This window comes from Carlito syrichta, unplaced genomic scaffold (genome assembly GCF_000164805.1).
Source record: "Carlito syrichta isolate Samal-C Ts95f unplaced genomic scaffold, Tarsius_syrichta-2.0.1 Scaffold303626, whole genome shotgun sequence".
NCBI classification, from domain to species: Eukaryota; Metazoa; Chordata; class Mammalia; order Primates; family Tarsiidae; genus Carlito; species Carlito syrichta.
In genome coordinates, this window is record NW_007247722.1 from 641,383 (window position 1) to 664,020 (window position 22,638).

Genomic DNA, 22,638 nt, shown 5'->3' on the forward strand with positions numbered 1-22,638 from the left:
TTTTCTTATTCTACCATAGTCCATGTTTAAGAAATGCTTTTTTAAGGATGAATGAATTCTTAACTATGGGTCTCCTGATTCCAATAGAAATGGCATCTCCAAAAGAATGAATACTCTCCTCAGTGACTGTGTAGTTGTGATATAAATCTTCACTCAAAGTGAGGCAGTCTATTCTATCTTAAACTCCAATGTTATTTGAAGTATATACCCTTCCGACTGATCAGTCTTGACAACATTTCATAATCAATTTTTTAAAAGCAAATCATACGTACACCCTCATTAAAAGTGTGTGTATGTTTGAGATGGAGAGAGAGAGAGAATGAGAGACACCACAGAGAAGAAAGGTGAAGGAAGTAACAACCCTTCAAACTGGGTACCATCAATGAAGGCTGAACAAACTGGTATGTTGACTCACAAAAATTCTTCTGTTTTATGTACCTATCATAAATTATGCCTGCAACAATAAAACAATCAGTCTAGTGAACATTGTTTTTTTAATCTAAATATTTATTAAACGCCAAAAAAAATATTTACACACCTCGATTTCCCAAAGCGCTTTAGAACTAGTAGCAGAAGTTGCTGACTGGCGCAAGGTTGTACGAAGGAAAATGTGCTGTTTTTTCTCATATTCATCACAAGTCAGAAACTTCTCTTGTTCCGCATGAAACAATCTAACAACATCACCCTAGGAAAAAAGGTCAAAAGACACTGTATTTCCAACAACTGTCTGAACAAATAGAGATGGGAAGAGGTGTCTCTTTTTCTGGTTTTGATACTCTGGGCCCTTCCACTAGCTACTTGGCTTTGAGTGCTTATCCATACATTTCAAATAATGGGAGGAAAAACTCAGTTATGAACACCATAGGTTCATAGGTTTTACATCTAGAATTTCAGTAATACTACCTTCACTTTTTCCAGCAAATGTCCTTTGTAGCACATACTTACTCCTTTTAATACATCCTCTCGATAGGAACTATATTTCATGAATAATGTGATTTTCCAGCTAGTATTGCAGTTAACAGCATTCACCTATTAATGAAGAAATGTAAAGAGTTATAATACTATAGATTCTATTCTATAACAGAAATTACTACTTCAACTAGTAAAAGGAGAAGAAAAGACAACCTTGGACAATAAGGAATACAGTTCAATACAAATTTATCTTCAAAAGACCATCCAAAAACAGCAATAGTCAAGCATATTTATATGTGCCTTAGGAATAATAATTAGAATAAAACTGGGATGACGCTCTTGAAAACAAAGAAAGAAACTATATGACTTTTCTCTACTTCTCTCATGAGAAAATAAAAAAATCCATTCCTTTTCCTCTTGAACTTACCTCTTTACACCCTGGGTTATCAAGAAGCTCTATGTTGCTGGCATGGAGTGGCTGTCCTGCATTCACTGGCATCAAAACAACTTTATCTCCTACAACAATCTAGAAATTAGAAACAAAGTATAATTGAGACACTGCAAGGATCTTTGGTATTATATCTGAAGCTAAAAATAACTGCATAGGAATCTGCATCATTGATCTGAGATTGGTTCATTTATTTTTCACACAAATTTTAGTTCAATTCTTTTTCTCTTTGAGGTAAAATATCTTCTAATAAATGATCATAAAAGCATGCCCCATAGTGCCTATCAGTCTGGATTCATAAAGCTAGTGGATCTTTATCATATTAATCTCCCATTTCAGTTAGAGCTTTCTTAAACTCAATAAATAGGACATTCTCTCTCTGCACATGGTCTTACACTACCAGCACAGCAAATACAGAGAAAAAAATGCATCTGCCACCATAAAAAGCAATTTGCCTAAATATTAGAACACCTTAAAGGGTAATCAGAAAATGTTACACAGGTATATTATCTTTGCAATGAAAGACAAGTACGGCAAAGTTGATCTTCTCACAATCTCAAAAATTTATTAAAATATCTAATGTCCTTTGGATTCAGGAATTCCAGGATTAGGTATGACCTCGTAGAAATATTTTTTGTTTGGATCTTGGGCATCTGGTTTACTCTTATCTTAAACATCCAAAGCTAACATAGCTCCTTAAATCTGGTGTTCATTTTTAATAAAAACTAAAATTGATTATGAGAAAAGAAGTAAGTGCTCTAAAGAAGTAAGTCTAAGTTGATTTCTTATTTATGCTGTCATAGCAATATCCACTTTATCTTCATAGATTTTTATCTGTCATTCAAATTGTGAGGAACTGAAGTTAACTTTTCTTAATGATGATAATGAAAAGTTTAATTTTAGTTATTAAAGTTACTTGGGTTGCTAAATTTCTTTAACATATTAGACATATTATTGCAGTAACTATACTCTTAATTATAGTATTGCTCATTATCTCAAAAATGGAAGCCAAAACCTTCCCTGTAATATTTTATACCAATTAAATATTAGAATAGATTCATTTGATAGATAAATGAAAAACAAATTATGACTTAGTCACTATGAATAAACAGAACTTCTCTATGTACTGTATCTTAATCTAAACAAAAACTTGAAGAAACATAATGTGTGTGTGTGTGTGTGTGTGTGTGTGTGTGTGTGTGTGTGTGTGTGTGTGTGTGAGTTTTAAAAAATGAGTCTAGGCTGTATACTGTTTCCCAAGCTGGAGTACAGTGGCACTATCATGGCTCACTGCAGCCTCAACCTCCGGGGCTCAGCCTCCCGAGTAGCTGGTTCTACAGACACGTACCACCATGCCCGGCTCATTTTTTAAATTTATTTGTAGTGACGTAGAGCTCTCACTATGTTGCCCAGATTGGTCTCAAACTCCTAGACTCAAGCTATCCTCCCACCTGGGCCTACCAGGATATTGGGATTACAGGTGAGAGCCACCATGCTCAGCCCTAATTTCATATTTTCTATATCAGATAATCTTATAGGGATTAGACACAGGAGTCTACATTCACATATGGTACTGTCACAAACTATATCTGGAGATCAAAATACAAGAGTGAAACTTCAAGTTCACTAATCAAACAAAAGAAGGCTGTTTTTTGGTTTGCAGAAATAGCTTCTACAGTTTCCAGACTGGTCTCTGCTCATCACACTACCTGTCGAATTCATCATGGAAGATAGGTACAGATAAGGAAACATCATCAAAGAACTGCATTAAGTGAAAAGATGAAGGAGCAAAGCAAGGAATATAGTATGCTACCTTCTGATGTAAAAATGAGAGGGACGGAATAGGAGTGCATGCATAGAGAACTGTGGGTAACTGTGAAAGAAGGGAGTGAGAATTAGTTAGAGGCAAGAACATGAGGAGAGAGACTTCTCACAATATATCTTTATGTTGTTTTCTATCTTTCAACTGCAAATTGGTACCTTTTTAAAAAATTAAATTATAAACCCAAACAAATGAAAGTCAGCATGACTAAGCTCTGTTTCTGACCCCCTGACTGCCCCCAAAACACTTGTTTTTGCACATAACACCAAATCAGCTCCAAACTGCAGAGCCATGTAAAGACCTGAATAGCCACCCATAACTATTAAGGAATTGAGAGCTTGATTCCACATTTTGTCAGTACTATATCTGGTCTTCCAATTTCCTGATGAACAACTAGATCTGGTTTACTATTCCATTCTCATCTGTACCATGTAAATACTAGCCAATAAGTTGCTAAATATAATGATATATTTTAACTATATCCTTCCAATTCAAAGAATACTTTTGGTTGCACCTATATTTGCGGTTCTAAGTCATACTATTTTACTACAGTTATCTGTAAGCTTTGGGTCAAAACATACTTCAAAACACCATCCGTGTAGTTTTATACATTTTTGAGAAGACCAGTCATAAAACCAAAATGTTCCTTGATGTCTATAAACAGCTTCTAATAGTTCATAAGAAAAGCATTCATAAGTAGAATGCAACTAATTCACTAATTTTTAGGTCTCTTATTCTTGACAATGATCACCTTAACTAACCATCCTGAATAAGACTTGCAAGTGAAATGGACAAGATCATGTGAATGAAAAGAACATTAAGAGGTGCCCAGGCTGGGCTCAGTTTGGGAGGCCAAGGTGAGAGGATTACCTGAGCTCAGGGGTTCGAGACCAACCTGGGTAACTTGGTGAGACCTCATCTCCAATAAATAAAAAAATAAGCCAGGCGTGGTAGCACATGTCCGTAGTTTCAGTTACTTAGAAGGCTGAGGTGGAAGGACTGCCTGAGCCCAGCAGGTTGAGGTTGCAGTGGCCATGAGCATGTCACTGCACTCCAGCCTGGACAACAGAGTGAGACTCCAATTCAAAAAAAAAAAAAAAAAGATGTACCCGGAAGAAAAAAAGAAGTGTGTAAGAAATAGTCCCTATGCTCAGGGAATTCATATCTAATTAGATAATTTGGCAAATGTGCGAACTTGGTAACATTTTCAGAATAATGCATTTTGGGACCTCATGCATAGATGGGGTCAGATGCTTTCTGAGAAGCTATACGTGTAATATAGAACTTAAGAGTGAAGTCATTTTCTGTCGCATCATAGGATCAGCCATCACATTCACTCCTAGTGCACAAACATCTTTTCTTTTCCATTGCAATTCGAAAAGCACTGCTATTAATTCTACGCAAGAGTCATGTAAGATTCAAGCTGAGATTCTGCTGAAAATAAAGAGGGAAAGAATGCCACTAGCAGTTACCCTTCTCTTGAAGTTGTCACCAGGTATGGTGAAAAGACCATTGCAATAGAAACCAAAACACCAGGGCTCTAGCTCCACCTCTGCTAGAAATTCAAGGCATACAGTTTTTCTAAAATAGCAAAATTTACTTGCTATTTGAAGAGTTTCTTTTCCAAAGAGTTAAAATTTTCTCTTGATTTGAAGAATATCTGGCCTTTTTTCACTTTTAAAATCTACCATCAAGGTAAAGAACCTGTGTCTTTTTAGATCAAAATTGAAAATGAAAAGATTATAGCCGGGCGTGGTAGCATGCGCCTGCAGTTCCAGCTACTTGTAAGGTTGAGCAGAAAGATCGCCAGAACCCAGCAAGTCGAGGCTGCGGTGGCCGGGAGCGGCCACTGCACTCGACTGGGCGACAGAGTGAGACTTCAACTCAAAAAAAAAAAAAAAAATGAAAATGAAAAGATTAACTACTCAATCAAGGGAAGATAAATGAAAATGAAATACTTATGTTCTCTGCTCATGCCCCAGTAACTTTCTAACAGTTCAACAGCAACCAAAGGCTTTCTATACAAGCTGAAAATTGAGAGACCCATGACTCTATTCCTTCCCCTCCCAAAACCACCTATCCCACAACTCTGCAAGAGATGTCTTAAAGGTGCTTCTAAGTAGTATAAACCACTGATGTGTTTTAGGATATGGTCCCCTTTCTCACAGACTCTCTCTCATCAGCTTCATCTTGCATTTCATTTGGGTCACAGAACGCCTTGTTGGATACTTAACTGTTGCTAAACAGCAAAATATCAGTTTAAAAGTCCTCTAAACATTGCAGTTTCCTCTTTTTGATTTAATTTGTTTTAAAAGAAAATCAGTAGTAATTGAACCATTGGACAGCATTTCAATAAAATATATTAGGTTTATATTTTAGAAAGATGTACCTATTTTAGGGAAGAAAATTAGTCTTATAATATAATTATTTATATGGCCAATATGGGGCTGTGGGTGTGCTTATGCTGCTACAGTAACCCAATCACACACACAAAAGTTACACAGTGGTGAACAAAAACAGTGAGCTGTTTCAGCAAAAAGCAATATGGAAAGTTGTTTTAGCCATGCGTCATGAAGCACATCCCGATAAGGGGAACTTACTGCACTCAACAATTACATTGTCCATCTTCACGAAGATTGATTGTTTGGGTAGTAGGTTTAGTTTTGTTTTGTGTTTCCAGTAAAACTAATTATTTGAAATAGTTCATTACACTCAACTCTCTATTGACTCTGCAGAGTGATTTAGAATCAGGGAAAGAAATAGAATGAATAAATAAACAGAATGAATTAATAAAACCCACAGCTCATCTAAAGACCTAATTTATTCAATCACTGCGTTTCATCACATTCCTTCAGAGCCTGAGCTCAGGTTTTGCTTGTTTGGATGTTTAATTTTCATGGACTTCCTGCAGACAGGGACACCACTCAGTGAAGGGTTGGGGAGAGGAGCGAGCATTACAAGAAAGGGCACCCAAGATATGGGTTGCTCACAAACCACAGAGTCCACTCTGGATGACTGAGAGTTGACTGCAATTAACTACCTGCTGAAATTAAAATATGTATCATGCTCACAGCACATATCACTTGATGCCAAAAGAAAAAAAGACAGAACTTTTTTTTTAAGGAATCCAATCAACACAAAACTTAAAGTGTATTGCATTCCTGCATGCCATGCTTCTCCCAAACCTTACCAGAAGAAGAAATCACCAGATAATTGATTATTCAAATTAAATCATGAATCTTGCATCCTGTGGAATTGAATTTGTACTTTAAAATTTACCAGAAAAAAATAGATTCACTATAAAAATAAGACATTTCTAAGACAAGAAATACAAGAAATATCTAAAACATTACAAATGTAACCAAAGTATTGACTGAAAAAAACTATCAGAGTAATTATACTTTTATATTGCTTTGAATTAATAATGTTATTTTTTAAAATCTCAACTACTGGTCACCTGATCTAGCATTTATAAGGTATTCTATCAAAAAGGTATTCAGTGTTCCATGTCAACCAGCATTTATGGAACAACTCACTTGTGCTGGCTGTCACCCAGTACTTTATTTATTACACACAGAAATATCAAATTACTGATCCTGTGGAGTTAGTACTCATCATTTTTTCTCAACTCTACAAAGTAGCAGAAAATATTTCAGCAACTTCTAAAATTTAGATGACAATACTGACATATTCCAAAACGTATTCTAAATACAGTTGTCATGTACAAGCAGGTATCAACCTATAGCTTCTCACACATTAGATATCTATTAAGACTTATAGGTTGCAAGCATCTGGCCATAGAGCCAGTAAATGGGATATTGTCACAATTCACATTATCACTCTATTAATTTAAACAGGCAGACACCATTTCTTAAACATGACTCTTTTTCCTTACAACCATACTCCCATACTCTCCTGATTAGACAAAAAAAGTAAATTCTGCTTCTCTCTCTCTCTCTCTCTCTCTCTCTCTCTCTCTCTCTCTCTCATTCTCCTCCCCTCTCCCCTCACCCCTCTCTCCTCATCCCTCTCCCCTATGTCAGAGTCTCACCACAGCCTAGACCTCCTAAGCTCAGGCAATTCTTCTACTTCATCCTCTCAAGTAGCTGGGACTACAGGTGCCTGCCACCACAACCAGGTAATTTTTAAATTTTTTTGGACAGACAAGGTCTTGCTATGTTGCCCAGGCTTGTCTTGAACTTCTGGGCCCAAGCAATCCTCCCACCTCAGCTTCCAAAAGTGCCAGAATTATAGGCATGAGCCTATAATTATAGACATGTGCCACAACTGCTTCTCTTTTAAAAGCCTCAGCCAATATTAAGGTAGCTTAAATTCTTTCACAAACAAATTCTAGTTGGAAGATGGTTTTAAATTAATTTGAACTTTGTCTTTTGTGATTTATGAGAAAAATAAATAAATTCATTTAACCCATTAAAGATATTAGCATAAAAATAATATTTTGATTGAAAACTGTATTTTTATTGTGCTTTCTGGATTCTTTTACTTATTAAGAATTATTTTCTTTACAAACCCACTATTTCCCTCTTGATTTTATATTGACATACATTGTCACCCTCGCTTCTCAGCTTCCAGAAGGGATGAATATAAAACCAAGACCCTTCATTTCCTGCAGCATCCAAGGACACACGCATGGCATTCTTCTCCAGTAAAGCCGGTAATCTCTTGTTGACAGTCAGATATTTGTTGCTTTTTATATGCAGTAGCTATAGGGAAAAGACATGGATTACCACACTTATTATTTGATCTCTTCTGTTAATTACATTTATATATTTATACATGTATCATAAATTCACATAATACAGTTTGATATGGAGATTAAAATAGGAGCTGTTTTCAAAGTCCATGCCCACCATCTTTCCCACTTGACTTTCTTTGGGTTTCTTCTTCCCTCCACTTCCAATTCTTCTTCATAATGAAGTGGGCACACAAGAAAAACAAACGAGAGGACACCTCTGAGTGATTTTTCATTTATTGATAAATAATAAAATAAAACCAGGCTTTTCAAAGGTGATCTGGAGGTTCCTCCAAACCATATCCTTTCTCAATGCCTGCCAGCCTCAAAAGTAGAATATACTAAAGAAAATCCAAGAAACTAAAATAATACACCAACCCACTTAGTGTTATTGACCATCGCTGCCCACAGACAGCCCTCTTTCTTCCTGTATAAGGAAACTAACTGCACATCCTAAATAGGCCTTGCGACTTCTGCCAGAGGATGCTGACCCTGACCCCTCCCAGAGAAGGGTAAAAGCACCATTTCTCAGAAATCTTACCAAACATGATTCTATCGAGCAGGAAAACCAAAACAAAATAAATCTTCCACCTATGGTTATAATCATTTCAAAGAAGAAAAATCATTTCAGTTCCCACAATATAAGAAAGAAATTATCTTAAAATAAAAAGCAGTTCTTTTGAAAAGTTCATTGTCATACCCTGGGTACTCATGTAACTAAATCAATGGAAACTATCCTGGGCCGAACCCACTCCATTGGGATCCACCATGTTAGAGCACACAGTTCAGCCCCTAACCGAACAAGCAAACATTTACACTTCGGGTACCTGACAGGGAACTAAGCTCCACTTGCTGACAAGTAATATTAATCAAAACTGGTTAAGGGAAACTCTGTTTATGGGGGATTGCCCAAGGGCCATGCAGCCCACTCTTGCCACATTATCTGTCATTAGATTCAGTCATGCATTCAGGGAGCTACAGACCCAGGTCCTCTCCTCTTATCCCATCAGAGAATTGCTTTGACTGCCCAGTGTTCTGGTATTTTGCCATTGGCCAATAACAAAATACCAGGGGATATTATTTTTAAAAACAGCTCTATGAAACGACTTATTGTAATATTTACTGTAAGGAAGTTGTTAACGCTATTGTTTACCATATTAAACAGTGTCCTCTTTATGAGCAAGCATAAGAGAAACACTTCCCTGGTCTTATTCCTGGGAACAGCTGTGCTTCCAGACCTCTGATTTGGCTCAATGTTACCTCCTCTGCCAATGCTGTAACAAATTATGCTTCCCTGTGGCTAAGTGGGCAACAAAAAGACTTAAAGTCAAAATTTACCAGACTTTACAGCATAGTTTTTATAAAAATACCTTACCCCTACTTCAACTTATTCATCCAATTCTTATTTTCCCTGTGACCCAATTGCTTTCCTTATTTCAATTTTATCTTGTTATGTGGTCTGGATTTTGGAAAATGCCCTACATTCTTTTTGGAACAAGGTGGGGCATATATTAACAAATAACCAAGTAAAAAGCTAACAAGATTCAAATGAAGCATAAGAAAGGAATGCAGCTGAGATAAATCAGAGCGTGCATACTAATTGAAACATAAGACCTACACATAACAATTCAAGGACGACTTCCCTCTAAAAGTACAATTTGAAAACTTTTCTCTCTACAAAATGGAAAGATAAAACTGCTTATGCTAAACATTGGCCCCATTAATCTAAAGGACTCTTTTATTACAGGCCTTTAGAAATTGTTTCCCTACCTTCTTTTTGATGCAACAATTTGTGCATACATCCAGGTAAGATCACTTCTTTAAAAGTATATATCGGACTTCTTCTTAAACATATAGAATAGTACACTAAATACTAACTGAATACATCACAGTGTATCACCGCATCTATAATTCCCACCAAAGAACAAACTATTGTATTTCAAATATATATATATTTGAAATATATATATATTTGAGTTGGAGTCTCACTCTGTCGCCCAGACTGGAGTGCAGTGGCCGCCCCCGGCCACTGCAGCCTCGACCTGCTGGGGCTCCGGCGATCCTTCTGCCTCAGCCTTCCAAGTAGCTGGAACTACAGGCACTACCACGCCCGGCTAATTATTTGATTTATTGTAGAGATGAGATCTCGTCAAGTTGTCCAGGTGGGATTTGAACCCGCGGGCTCAGGCAATCCACTCACCTCAGCCTCCCAAAGTGCGGGATTACAGGCTGAGCCACTGAGCCCGGCTAGTATCCCAAATTTTTAATGCAGTTTGGCATGCCTGCCAACTTACTGGCAAATAGTCACCTCTTTTAAGAGAAAATAAATAAAGACTTACTTGTATAACATTACTGTATTTCACAATTTCTCCCAACAGTTTCTTATTCTCTGATTCGTTTTGTTTTTGTTCCAGTTCTGCAGCATGCTATAAGATGATCATCAAATATTCAATGTGCAAATATAGTCAACTGAGCAAAATAACTGACAAATTTTTTTAAGAACAAAGAATATAACCAGAAACAAAATAGGTTGGTTATTTTACTCATGGTGCTTGGAGAGAAGGGGAGAAAAGGAATAGTAATTAAATAAATGATTACAATATAGTGTGATAACTTCTCAATGTATGCTGAAATACAGCCAAAAATGTCTTAGGCCAGTTTTAGGTTGGAAATTGTTGTAAAGTACTAGGTTCTTTGGTGTTATAAAATTACCTTAAGAAGGAATTGTAACGTTTGGAGATACCGAAAGAGGCACAGGACAAAGGGCCGGTATAAACCAAGCGTTTATTGGGGGATACCCATCTTTCCGGACCACAGGACCTCGCCTGGGAGTTTCTTCCCCAATAAATGCTTGGTTTATACCGGTCCTTTGTCCTGTGCCTCTTTCAGTATCTCCAAACGTTACAGGAATGTTGCTAGAAAAATCAACCAGGATAGTAGGTGAATTTCAGAAGTCTCAAAATACAGTTTTCAATTCTGAAACTAACAGGAATTTTAATGATACAAATCGTGTTTTATCAAATTTACACTCAGACAAACCAGAAACAATGACCTTTCAATTATTTTTTCCATAGTCTTTCATGAAAAAAATTAAGTATTATGTCAATATGACTGAGTTTCATATTCCTACAGAGATTCTAAATTGATTTTCATTATGATGTGAGGCTTTGAATTAGTTGGGCACACCTTAAAAAATAGCAGTAGTAATGTGTTACCTACATGCCAGGAAATAAATGGTCACACCCTGTTACTTAAAACTCCCTTCTACTTTCAGTGTGTCGCTACATTTATTCTAAATCTTTGTGTATTAGGCGAAATCACAAAGCTAGAAAGATGTGAATCCATCTTTTGTTATTGCTGGTCCTAAACTAACCTAAGCCAGACAAAAGAAAGCCTGGCCCTTACCTGTAGTTTCTTCAGCAGAGCTGCCTCAGTGTGATTCCCTTGTTTGGCTTGCTTGGCTTTCCAATATTGCTTCTGGGCAGAATATCGGTTCATAGGGCACACCTTGAAAAGGCAGTCTATAACAAACCAATAAACAGAAACACTGTAACTAAGGATACCTGCATCTCTTAGATTTATTTCTCTTATAGCCTAGTTTTAGATCTTGGAATCTCCACATATAAAGAATGTTTAAAGGTCATACGGTCTACCCTTCAGTCAACTTAAAGTTGTTCTATAACATCCTTTTCAAATAATTATTTAGATAATTAATATACTCCCTTCTTTGTTAGTTTAAGTTTTTTCAAGAATGTTACAGTCAGTATAATTTATAAAGAAATAAAACCAATATGATTGTTATATGGTAAGACTTTTATTAATTATAATGGGGTACCTGGTCTTAGAAAGTGAATAAAATGAGATTAGTGACTTTCATTATCCTATCTGAACTTACACAATTAACACATATGTGTGGTATTTTTTTGGACAGCCAAAGGGATACAAGAAGTAGACATAATCTCAACTGACTATTTGAGCCATCAGTTCTCTAAGTTTCCAAATACCTGGGTGAATATATGGTGTGGAAATCTAACAGACAATGTGATACGATGGAAAAACAAAGCAAAACTAAACAAAAACTAAACCAAGATTATAGTCCTGACTTTACTACTAACTATCAAGATAGGAAAACATAGTGAAATACTAGAATTGGTGATATCTGTAAGTCAAAAAGCAAGATATGTATTTTCTTTTCTAATGATAAAAATGGAAAGACTAAACAATTTATATGCTAATGATTTTGTATGCTTGTAGAATGAATGACAATCTAAAATAAAGATCAATTCCCAAAATTCTATGATAAAGGAGAAGTTACAAAGCATTCAAATATTGTTTTCATTTTTCCTCATAAAAATTTTTATAAATTCAATAACAAATTTATTTTAGTTGGTGTGTTAATATTTAAAATCATTCTCACTTATCAAAAATGTATCATAAAAATAAAACTCAGTCAGCTCAAATATCCATTTCAGCCATATAACAGACATGTTCCATTCTTTTCTTTAAAATTAATATCTATAAAGATGCTCATTATTTTCTTTAAAATAAATATTTTAAAAGATGCTCCTTTTCAAAGTTTACTTCCTTATGGCTCTAACACATTAATGGTCAAGAAATATAACCATAAATTTTTTAAGAAATTTAGAAAAAAACAGAAGTGACATTTTTCTACACCTTGTCATTATAAATGCAAAATCTATCCCCCCCATTTATGCACAAGGCCATAGCAAAGTAATTCTTAATTTCAAGTTTAAAAATTACTGATACAGATGAGTAAATATTTTATAGGTAGCAGAAATAAATCTTACTTTTAGCAGATATCATTCAGCTGCTAAAAGTAAGCTGAGAAACCATCACAATTACAATATGATACAGGAATTATCACTTGACACTTATGTGAAAACTAAATAGTTTCACCTGAAAAATGTTTTCCTTTTGCAGCATATCTTAGAAGTTAATTTCTATACATTAGCAACTATAGAGAGAATTATACAAATTGTTGAAGCATGAATATAGAGGTTGTTCACAAATATTGTCAAAAGAGAACTCAATTTAAAACAACAGACTATTTTAACTATCCTATACCAGGCAAGTGACAAAACTCTATACTGTCTTAGTGCGGCAAGCACAAAAATCGGTGTTCAAGTGGAACTGAACTCTATAACCTGAAGTCTATACTTCTGATTGTATTTATGCATAAAAAGAAAAGAGAAAAACTGTATCATTTTCCATGGCTGCAGATACCTAATCAAGCTCATCAGGAAATGGTTATTTGAGAAAGAAATTTTTTTTTTTTCAAATTCTAGAGCACCCCAATAGCACTTCTAATGAGTGGTATCTTTGGAGAGTTAGCAAACCTACTATACAGTGGCCAAACACTCCTGATTGTGTGGCTGAGGTCATGAGATGAAGCCAAACAATCAGCCAACCCATGTTTACTGCAGTCCCTCTACAGAGGGTCATGCGTTGCATTGCTGGTTAAGAATCAGACCCTTTCCTCAGAAGGCTCACAGTATGCTGGAAGCTTCACAGCAGAGCTCTGGAGAAGATGCTGTAGGACATAAAGCAAGGGAGGTCAGAGAAGACTTCCCAAGCGAGAAGAAAGGAGAAGGCACAGCCACATTTTACAGGACCAATGTTAATTCAGCACATAGGCAAGGGTGCTTCAATGTTCAGAGGAGGGGCATTCCAAACAGAGCCAATGGCTGGTATGAAGATAGAGAAGCATGCTAAGGGACTCACTAACCATGTGAGAAAACCACCTCCTAGGTAGTGAAATGAAAATGGAGTGGCAAGCTAAGGTCAGAAACTATAGAGTATTACACTCTAGGCTAAGGAGGATGCATTATATTCCAAGGAAATGTTGAACTCTTAACAGGGTTTTAAGCTCCTACAGCATGCGAAAGATAACAATAGACCAGCTCCAAATACCATTGCCTCCACCACGAGATAGTGGAGATGGAAACTGGAGTTGTTGAGTAGTTTGACTGTCACCATAGATTAAGAAGAAGGCAGCTGAACCAATAGGCGTAATAATAAGATGTGCAGTTGAAGCCGGGCTCGGTGGCTCAGCCTGTAATCCCATGCTTTGGGAGGCCGAGGTGAGTGGACTGCCTGAGCCTGCAGGTTCGAGACCTACCTAGGCAACTTGGCGAGACCTCATCTTTACAATAAATCAAAAAATTAGCCGGGCGTGGTAGCGCATGCCTGTAGTTCCAGCTACTTGGAAGGCTGAGGTGAAAGAATTGCCGGGGCCCAGTAGGTCGAGCCTGCGGTGGCCGGGAGCAGCCACTGCACTCCAGTCTGGGCGACCGAGTGAGATTCCAACTCAAAAAAAAAAAAAAAAAAAATGTGCAGTTGAGAAAAGGTGGAAGTTGGGGAAATGAAGACAGCCAAATGAACAAGTTTCCATCCACTCTGTCTGAGGTACAAAGCCTTAGATTTCAAAAGCCCTTTCCGTTTCAGGACCTTAGATTTACCCTCAGCAATCTCCCACAGGTGGCATCTCGTTTTATATCACAGTAAATAACCAATCCATTTCTTTGTGCAAACTAATGTTGCAGGACTGTTTTAAAAGGGTGATAGGAAGGAAGGCAGGGCGCACACAGTCTTCTGTATAAAAGGTTTTACTGGTGGTGATGGGGTGTATGTTTAATTCTCTCTCTGCCTCCTTTAGAACTCATAAAAATATCTACTGTTCTTAGACTAGTCACACATTTTGTCTGATTCTAAATTTACTGCATAATAAAAGCATTAATAATACCTGCCACACCTAATTCACAGGGCTGCTGAGATGCACAAAAAGATAATCGGTGTGAAAGTTCTCTGTGAACCTTAAAGCCCTATTATAAATGTAAGCCATTATTATTGATATTGCTTCACTCTTTCAGCAATAGCCTCACTAAGATGAAGAGATGACTAAACCCTTACAGAGTTCTCACCAAACAGTAACAAAAAGTAGAGTTCTCAGATGAAACCCAAACACACAGCAAGAATGCCCAATTAATGATTAGGTGTTCGCCCCTTTGGTCTAAGATACCACAATGTGTTTTTGTACAAAATTCCCAAACTCCTTGAACCAGAATGGCAGTGAGCAGAGGATGAAAATCTTCATTCCTGTGAGATATATTTTTTAAACCGCAGTTGCAATCATTACATCAGCAAGGGTGGGGCCTTTGACAAACCTACATCTTTCCAGTGTGCAGGGACTCAGCTACTTCAGAGCAACCCCCTCTTATCCACCCTTCTCACCCTGCTTCTAAACTCTCTAGTATTTACTGGTCTGTTCACTTCCTACATTAGAGGTGTAATGCTACTGAGAAAAAGGTTTCAGGAGTTCTCCAATTAGAAATCAGTTCAGCATCATTTTTTAACCAGGCGACAACAATCTCTTCAGCATTTCAAGACTCGAGGAATAAAAAAAGAACTCCTTATTTCACAGAGCAAGCCTCGAAAGCACAAATAAAAGGAAGTCATTTTAGTTTAATTTTTTCAAAAAAACTTAGCAATAAGACCTGAAGCCAACAATTTTGCAGAATTACAAGAAGTGCAGGAAATGTTAATAATTAAACAAGACATACTGTGTTCAAGCAGGCAATATTATAAGAGCAATGGCCAGGAATTAGAATTTTCTTTTTTTAACAGCAGTAGAAGAAAATTAAGCCATCAGAAGGGTTCACTTTCAATTGAAATAATTGGTGGCATTTTGGCCTAATTACAAATGCTAGTGGAGGGAAGAAATATGAAAGCCATTCAAATGGCATACAGCACATATCCCACAACATATCGCACCGGAAGTCAAAGACCCAACCCTCCCACGTGCTTCTTTGGAAAGCAGGCAGAAAACCAGTCTACACCTCCACTTACAATCCCTATCTAAACAGTTTTGAAATGGTTTGCTTTGTACCTGTAAAAAGCACTTTTGAAAACATTTGTATCCGAGGTAGTTTCTGCACCCCAGAAGCAAACATCAGGACTCATTGGAGGCTATTATATGTGAAGTTCAAGTTATGCCTTGGCCAGCAGCTTCCTTTGGTAATAGTGAAAAGAAAACTTTTTCTTTCATTTCTCCTTTTCCTAAAGATTTCTTAAGATTTAAGTGAGGCAAGGCATATTAAATCATCAGCAACTGCCTGTCACAAGGCAGGCATTCAACAGATGGCTCTTTCATAGTGGCTTGTAAAGTTACCTCATACTGAGGGAACATGGCTGCCAAGGGCTTATCTTCATTTGGAGAAAGGTGGAGAGGGAGAGTGTAAGGGGTTTTTCTTTCTTTCTTCATAACATAAAGGAGATGTAGCAGAGTGAAGACAATGGTCTCTGAGACAGAAGAGCAGGCTAGGAACTTCCCAATGATAAAATGGAAAGTGGTAAGAAAACTCTCCCTAGGGCAAGAGATAGTCAGAAAAGGGGCCACTGGACACTAGAAATTAGAATTCAGAGTTGATCAAGGGATAGGTATGCATTTATTAACCGAAAATATCACTGTGACTGTTTTTGTTTTTCAGTTTCTCTAAGGAACATAACCTGAAATACAGTGTTTGTATAAAACTATTTTTAAAGGTTTTAAAAAGGAGCATGTTTTGTTTTAAGCATGGAAATTTCAATCCAAACATCTGTCCCCTCTTGCCTTACCTAAGGCAGGTGTTTAGAGAGGGTATCTGAAAGGGCAAGCATCCTCTAGAATGCTTCAAAGGCCAAGAAAAATTTATTGCATGTGTTAGCAAACATTAAAATTAATCACAACACACAGCTTGGCAACCATGAAGACTGTAATATAACTTCCTCTAGTCAAAAGTCAGCTATTTTACTACTGAAGAGGAAAAGAAAGAAATGGGCTTTTGTAGTTATAGGCTTGTAGACTGCTAAAATGTTAGCACTTAAAGGGAACACAAACAAAACCCAACCTTTCCCTCCTTTGAGGTAAAGAAGCAAAAAGTCCGAGAGTGAATTGCCTTGAACCTTTAGGATAGAATCTCTAGATAAGAATAAATTAAAAATATGAACAAGTTCAACCACACAAGCATGTTTAAATGCTCTGACAAGTGACTGCCTGACCTCTTGGTGGTAAAGACACCAATGCCGTGCCTGATTTGCTCAACAGTTTACTACCATGGAGTGTTTGTAAACTATAACGAGCACCGTATGTTGATAATAAAGATCATTTGATCTTTCCAACACCCTGAAGAGTTAGCCAGGGTCATTTTCTCCATGATACAGAGAAGGAAACTGAGATTTTTTTCTTAGGTCCACAAAGCTGGTGAGGAGTTGAGATGGAATGTGAACCTAGATCCTCCAAATCCAATTCAGTGTGCTGCAGCCACACAAAGGCATCATTTGGGAGCAGCTTTGTCATGTTGAGGCGAAATCTGTCTCGCTTCAAATGCTGTTCATAATTCCTCACATACAGCCAGAGGCCATTTAGAACAAATCTAACTCTACTTCTACGCAGGACCCTAAAAATCCTCAGACAGCATGCTTCTGATTTCTCTACCTCAACTCTGATTTAATCATCATGTCAGGGTCTCCTCAGAAAGTATCATTTTTATTACCAGATACTAAGAACACCTCTTTCCTATAATACAAGGCTTTTTGGAGAACCTCCCAAAAAGCCTGGAATTTATTTATAAAAAATTGTTATTTGTTCTTACATTTTTAAATTTTAGTCACCTTCAAAGTACTCACCATTCAATGCAAAACATCTATCAAGAGGCTTTTTCCACTGCACCAGTTTTTGAACTTGTCAATTTTGATGCCTTTTAGTGCTTCTGCCGTTTTGGTTTCACCTCTTCTACATTGGCAAAGCATTTCCTTCAAGGACTTGTTCATCCAGGAAAATAAATAAATAAGTCGCTCAGGGCAAGATCAGATGAATAGAGGGCTGAGCACAAGGGTAATGCGATTTTTGGTCAGAAACTACTGAATACTCCGCACAGTGTGAGCAGGTGAGCTCATTAATCACGCATCATGAAACGGGGAAACATGTTTTTAAAAGTCTCCAAAAATAAAAATTCGGTGTGTCCAATGGTAGTGGGTTATCAGAACTTATTAACATTAGTGTCACTAAAGTATACAACCCTCCACTGCTAAATTTGGCTAAAAAAAAATAAAAAAATTCACTGAAGCCGAAAGCAACCTCTCACAACAATGCTTGCTGATCCAGTGAGTTCCTAGAACACTTAACTAGCAGGGAAGCCTGTACTATAAGGGGCCTACCCTCCAAAACATAAATCCAGGTTTTTTGCGCTTCCCACTCAGAGATATGGTTTTAATCAATTAAAGATGGAATTGTTAAGACATTTATTAAAGTATTTATTAGTATACATAGCAAGTACAGATGGTAGAAAAAACACTGATCAGAGAGTAAAATATGTAAAATATGCCTTGGTTCTCATCCTACCATAATCTTGCAATTTAACACAACTTCTAGAGAAAGATAAATATATGCAAGTAATAATTAGAATACTTCAAAAGAAACTAATGAATAGATTTTCATGGGAAGTATGCTCTGTGTGTATATGTAATTAAATCAATGCTAAAACATAAAAAAGTTACAAAATCTTAGTCTCAAGGAAATTAATTGCCTGATTCACATGTTAATGGATAAATACTCAAGAACAAATGAAACTTTATTATTTACCTCATTTGGAGCAGGGAAAAAAATAAAATTCAAATGCATTAATGCTAATTTACATTCTTGTCAAGGTGTGAATTTCAGCATTGAGCAAACCATTACACAAGTCATAAGTGGAATCTGTTATCAGAAAATCAAAATGTATAATTTTTCAATTAATTTTCCCATTCTCAATGTGCCATTTTAACACTGATAATCAAAAAAGTATAATAAGCAGACTGGCTGGTTCAGAAATCAAAATGCAAGTCTCTAAATTTCATTTTACAAGTATCAGATCTAAAAGAAAAGGAAATGAATTCATACACACATACATACACACATACGTATTTATTTATTTACACACATATATAGGATATATACATAACATATTATTTATATGTTTAAATATAAGTATAGGCCAGGCTCGGTAGCTCAGCCTGTAATCCCAGCGCTTCGGGAGGCCGAAGTGAGTGGATTGCCTGAGCCTGCAGGTTCGAGACCCGCCCGGGCAACTTGGTGAGACCTCATCTCTACAATAAATCAAAAATTAGCCGGACGTGGTAGCACACACCTGCAATTCCGGCTACTTGGAAGGCTAAGGCGGAAGGATTGCCAGAGTCCAGCAGGTAGAGGTTGCGGTGGCCGGGAGCGTGCCACTGCACTCCAGTCTGGGCTACAGAGTGAGACTTCGACTCAAAAATAAATAAATAAATAAATAAAAGTATATATGTCTATAGTGTTTTCTATATATCAGGGGTTGTCACATACTTTACCTCATTTAATTCTTCTAAAAACCCTTTGAGATAAGCATTAGTTTTATAAATGAGGAAAGAAACTCAAAATGAGATTTCTCCTGAAATCTCAAAACTAGTGTTTAGAATTAATCTAGGTCAATCAATCCAAAGACCATCTTCATAATTTAACAGAAGACACTCTATATCAAATTAAAACTTTAACAAATACATTCATGATAGGCTAGCTTTCCCTGGTTTCAAATTCTAAGAGATGCTAAAATGTTCCTCCAAGGACCGAAAAATATGTTAGAAAGCGACTATCTGCACACATACAACTATGAACACAACAGAAGCATCAAAATAGCAAGTCAAATGTTTCTACATTTCAGCAGAAAATTTTATGGTCTCAAGCCCTCCACTCAGAAAGTCACAATTTTCTAATAGTTGAACAATTAAACTGTGAATGCAGGTAATAACTTTAGAGGTAGGCTCGCCTTTTTAAACCAATTTTAGCATGACTATAATAACTCCTGACCTAAAATTTTTGTTAAACGTCTAACACAGGATATTTTATGCCAAGTTACAATTATGTAATAGAGATATTTAGAGCCACAAACTGCTTGCTGTTCATTGTCCCAGTACTGAATTAATTGCTGTTCTCATATGGGAGACTTAAAACAAAATCAGCTTGTTGTGCTAGTTCTTCTGTGAGCAGAGATGTGTCCAGAATAACAAAAGATCATGGAGCTCTACTAACCATTGTTATTATAGATTAATGTTCATGTGAGACTAGCTTTCTTTATTTCTTTTTTTTTGAGTCAGAGTCTCACTGTTGCCCAGACTGGAGTGCAATGGCATGCCTATTGATTAATTCCACCATAAAGTAGATACTTTAGAAATCAACAGGCAACAACTTTGGAGCAGAGTTTTACAAACTGTAGTTGTGCAAACCAGGTTTGAAATCAATTTATTTGGTCTCAACCAGCCTTTTTTGAATGGAATGAAATGGAACCGAATGGAACAGGGAGAAAAAGAGAAAAAGAGGGGAGGGGAGGAAAGAAGGGGAGGGGAAGGGGAGGGGAAGGGGAGAGGAGGGGAAAGAGAAGACATTACAAATAGCAAGGACACTTTCAAGAAACTTTTGTTTCTGGGTGTTTGCATGCATGCACATACTCACACAGATGTACACACACACTGGACTGCGATGTATGTCTTACTAAGAGTCGCAACAAAAAGTGCTTAAAAGTCACTATTCTAGAGGACTACACATGCGTAGGTTAGGTTTAAATAACACTAAAATTTAAATAAGCATATTATATATTCATGTGTGTGTGTGTATGTGTGTTTGTGTGTGTGTGTGTCTGGTGGTCAAGAGAAAGGGAAACTGAGACCAAGGGAACTTTTCCTTGCTCTAGGATTTACTTTTGAAATAGACAAAAACTTTTTATTGATTGTCCTATTCAATTTGTATCCAGACAATTACAATGGGATAGGAATATGCCCTTTTATTTTTTTTCATTTTTATTTCTATTTTTATTTTTGAGTTGGAGTCTCACTCCGTCGCCCAGGCTGGAGTGCAGTGGCACACTCACGGCCACCCCAGCGTTGACCTGCTGGACTCTGGTGGTCTTTCCACCTCAACCTTCCAAGTAGGTGGAACTACAGGCGCGTGCTACCATGCCAGGCTAATTTTTTGATTTATTGTAGAGACGAGGTCTCATCAAGTTGCCTGAGCTGGTCTCGAACCCATGGGCTCAGGCAATCCTCTAGCCTCAGCCTCCCAAAGTGCTGGGATTACAGGTTGAGCCACTGAGCCCAACCAGAAGATGCCCTTTTAAAACTGCCTTCCTCCTTTTTACCCCCACTCGGGTTGGACTCTCCCTTACTATAGCACCCATCTATTGGATGTCTCTTATTACTAGAGTAACATGTTTGATGTAACTCTAGATTCAGCACTTATTAGCTGTTACATGGAAGATGCTCAGAACCGTTTGTAAAAGGAAACTCCTGCCAAGCTACCTGAGAAACAATCACCAGATACTTATTTTTTCTGTTCTGAAAGATTTTACAGGCGATTTTTGTCTCCTATTAAAATATGTATACAAATAGCTGAGAAGGGAACACCCTAAGATCTTGGTTCTCAGTTGGTTCCTGGAGCCGGATTGTTCCATGAGGGTGAGGCGGATTGGTGCTGAGGATCTAGGGGAGGCACCTTTTAGATTAGCGACAACTGGGAAAAATATGCAGGAAAGTTGTCAAATTTTCAGATGATGCCGACTGAGAAGGAATAGCTAACTTGGCAGATTAAAAAAAAAAAATCTAGATTTTTAACTAATCTCCGTAGGAGAAACATCAACACAATTAAACTTTTTAGACAAACATAAATAAGAAATTTAGAAAAAATTCAACTATTTAAGTACATGATAGAGAGGAACACCAAGACTATCAACAGCTAATATTTAAAAAATTAAAAATAGCCTAGACCTTAGCTTGAGTTCAACTTGATGTAATTAAGAGTGGCCACACATCCCTGCATGCCCAAGACAGTTCTGGCACATACCTGTTTCCTGACTCTATTTTTATTTTATTTTATTTTATTTTATTTTATTTTATTATTTTATTTTATTTTATTTTATTTGGAACCTCACTCCTTCACTCAGGCTGGAGTGCAATCGCACGCACACTCACGGCCACCCCAGCATTGACTGCTAGGCTCCGGCGATCCTTCCACCTCAGCCTTCTGAGTAGCCAGAACTACAGATACACGCTACCACACCCAGATTTTTTTTTTTAATTGTAGAGACGAGGTCTCACCAAGTTGCCCGGGCTGGCCTCGAACCCGTGGGCTCAGGCAATCCACTGGCCTCGGCCTCCCAAAGTGCTGGGATTACAGGCTGAACCACTTAGCCCAGCCGACCTTAGTTGTTAATCACGTCCACCTTTTCACTCGTAAGAGTGTCCTGGTTTAAATAGTAAGTATATGATTACCCCAAATATAAATACATGAATACTGTGCTCTACCAGCTAAAAAGTTGACGCTGCCATTTTAGGCTGATTCACAGAAGAATGGAACCTCAACTAGAGGTGAAAGAAACTCTTCCAGACTATTAGTTTCAATTATAGGTGCCACATTTTAAGTGGCATTCTAACAAACTAGACTGGACAAATGGGAAAGCAAGCCAACACAGAAGTCTTGTTATTTGAGGAACAATGGTAGGAACTGGGAAATGTCACCTAACAAGGAGAAAACAAAAAAGTGTGGCATCACCTCACTTTGTATAGTGGAAGGTCTACATGTAAAAAAGGGAAGAAAGTTTTTTTTCCTATATTGATCCAGGATCAAAGCAAATTTTAGCT

General features: G+C 37.1%; 1 protein-coding gene across 1 annotated transcript in view; it reads right to left on the reverse strand.

Moving 5' to 3' along the window:
- Nucleotides 1-22,638, reverse strand: part of ITPR2 (inositol 1,4,5-trisphosphate receptor type 2) — a 496,128-nt gene that overhangs the window by 377,457 nt on the left and 96,033 nt on the right. The window contains exons 3-8 of the mRNA XM_008058785.2: nucleotides 11,341-11,456; nucleotides 10,275-10,361; nucleotides 7,748-7,906; nucleotides 1,340-1,438; nucleotides 946-1,029; nucleotides 539-685 (exon numbers count right to left, since the gene is read on the reverse strand). Of these exons, the coding sequence (XP_008056976.1) occupies nucleotides 539-685; nucleotides 946-1,029; nucleotides 1,340-1,438; nucleotides 7,748-7,906; nucleotides 10,275-10,361; nucleotides 11,341-11,456 (692 nt within the window). The remainder of the gene's footprint in view (nucleotides 1-538; nucleotides 686-945; nucleotides 1,030-1,339; nucleotides 1,439-7,747; nucleotides 7,907-10,274; nucleotides 10,362-11,340; nucleotides 11,457-22,638) is intronic.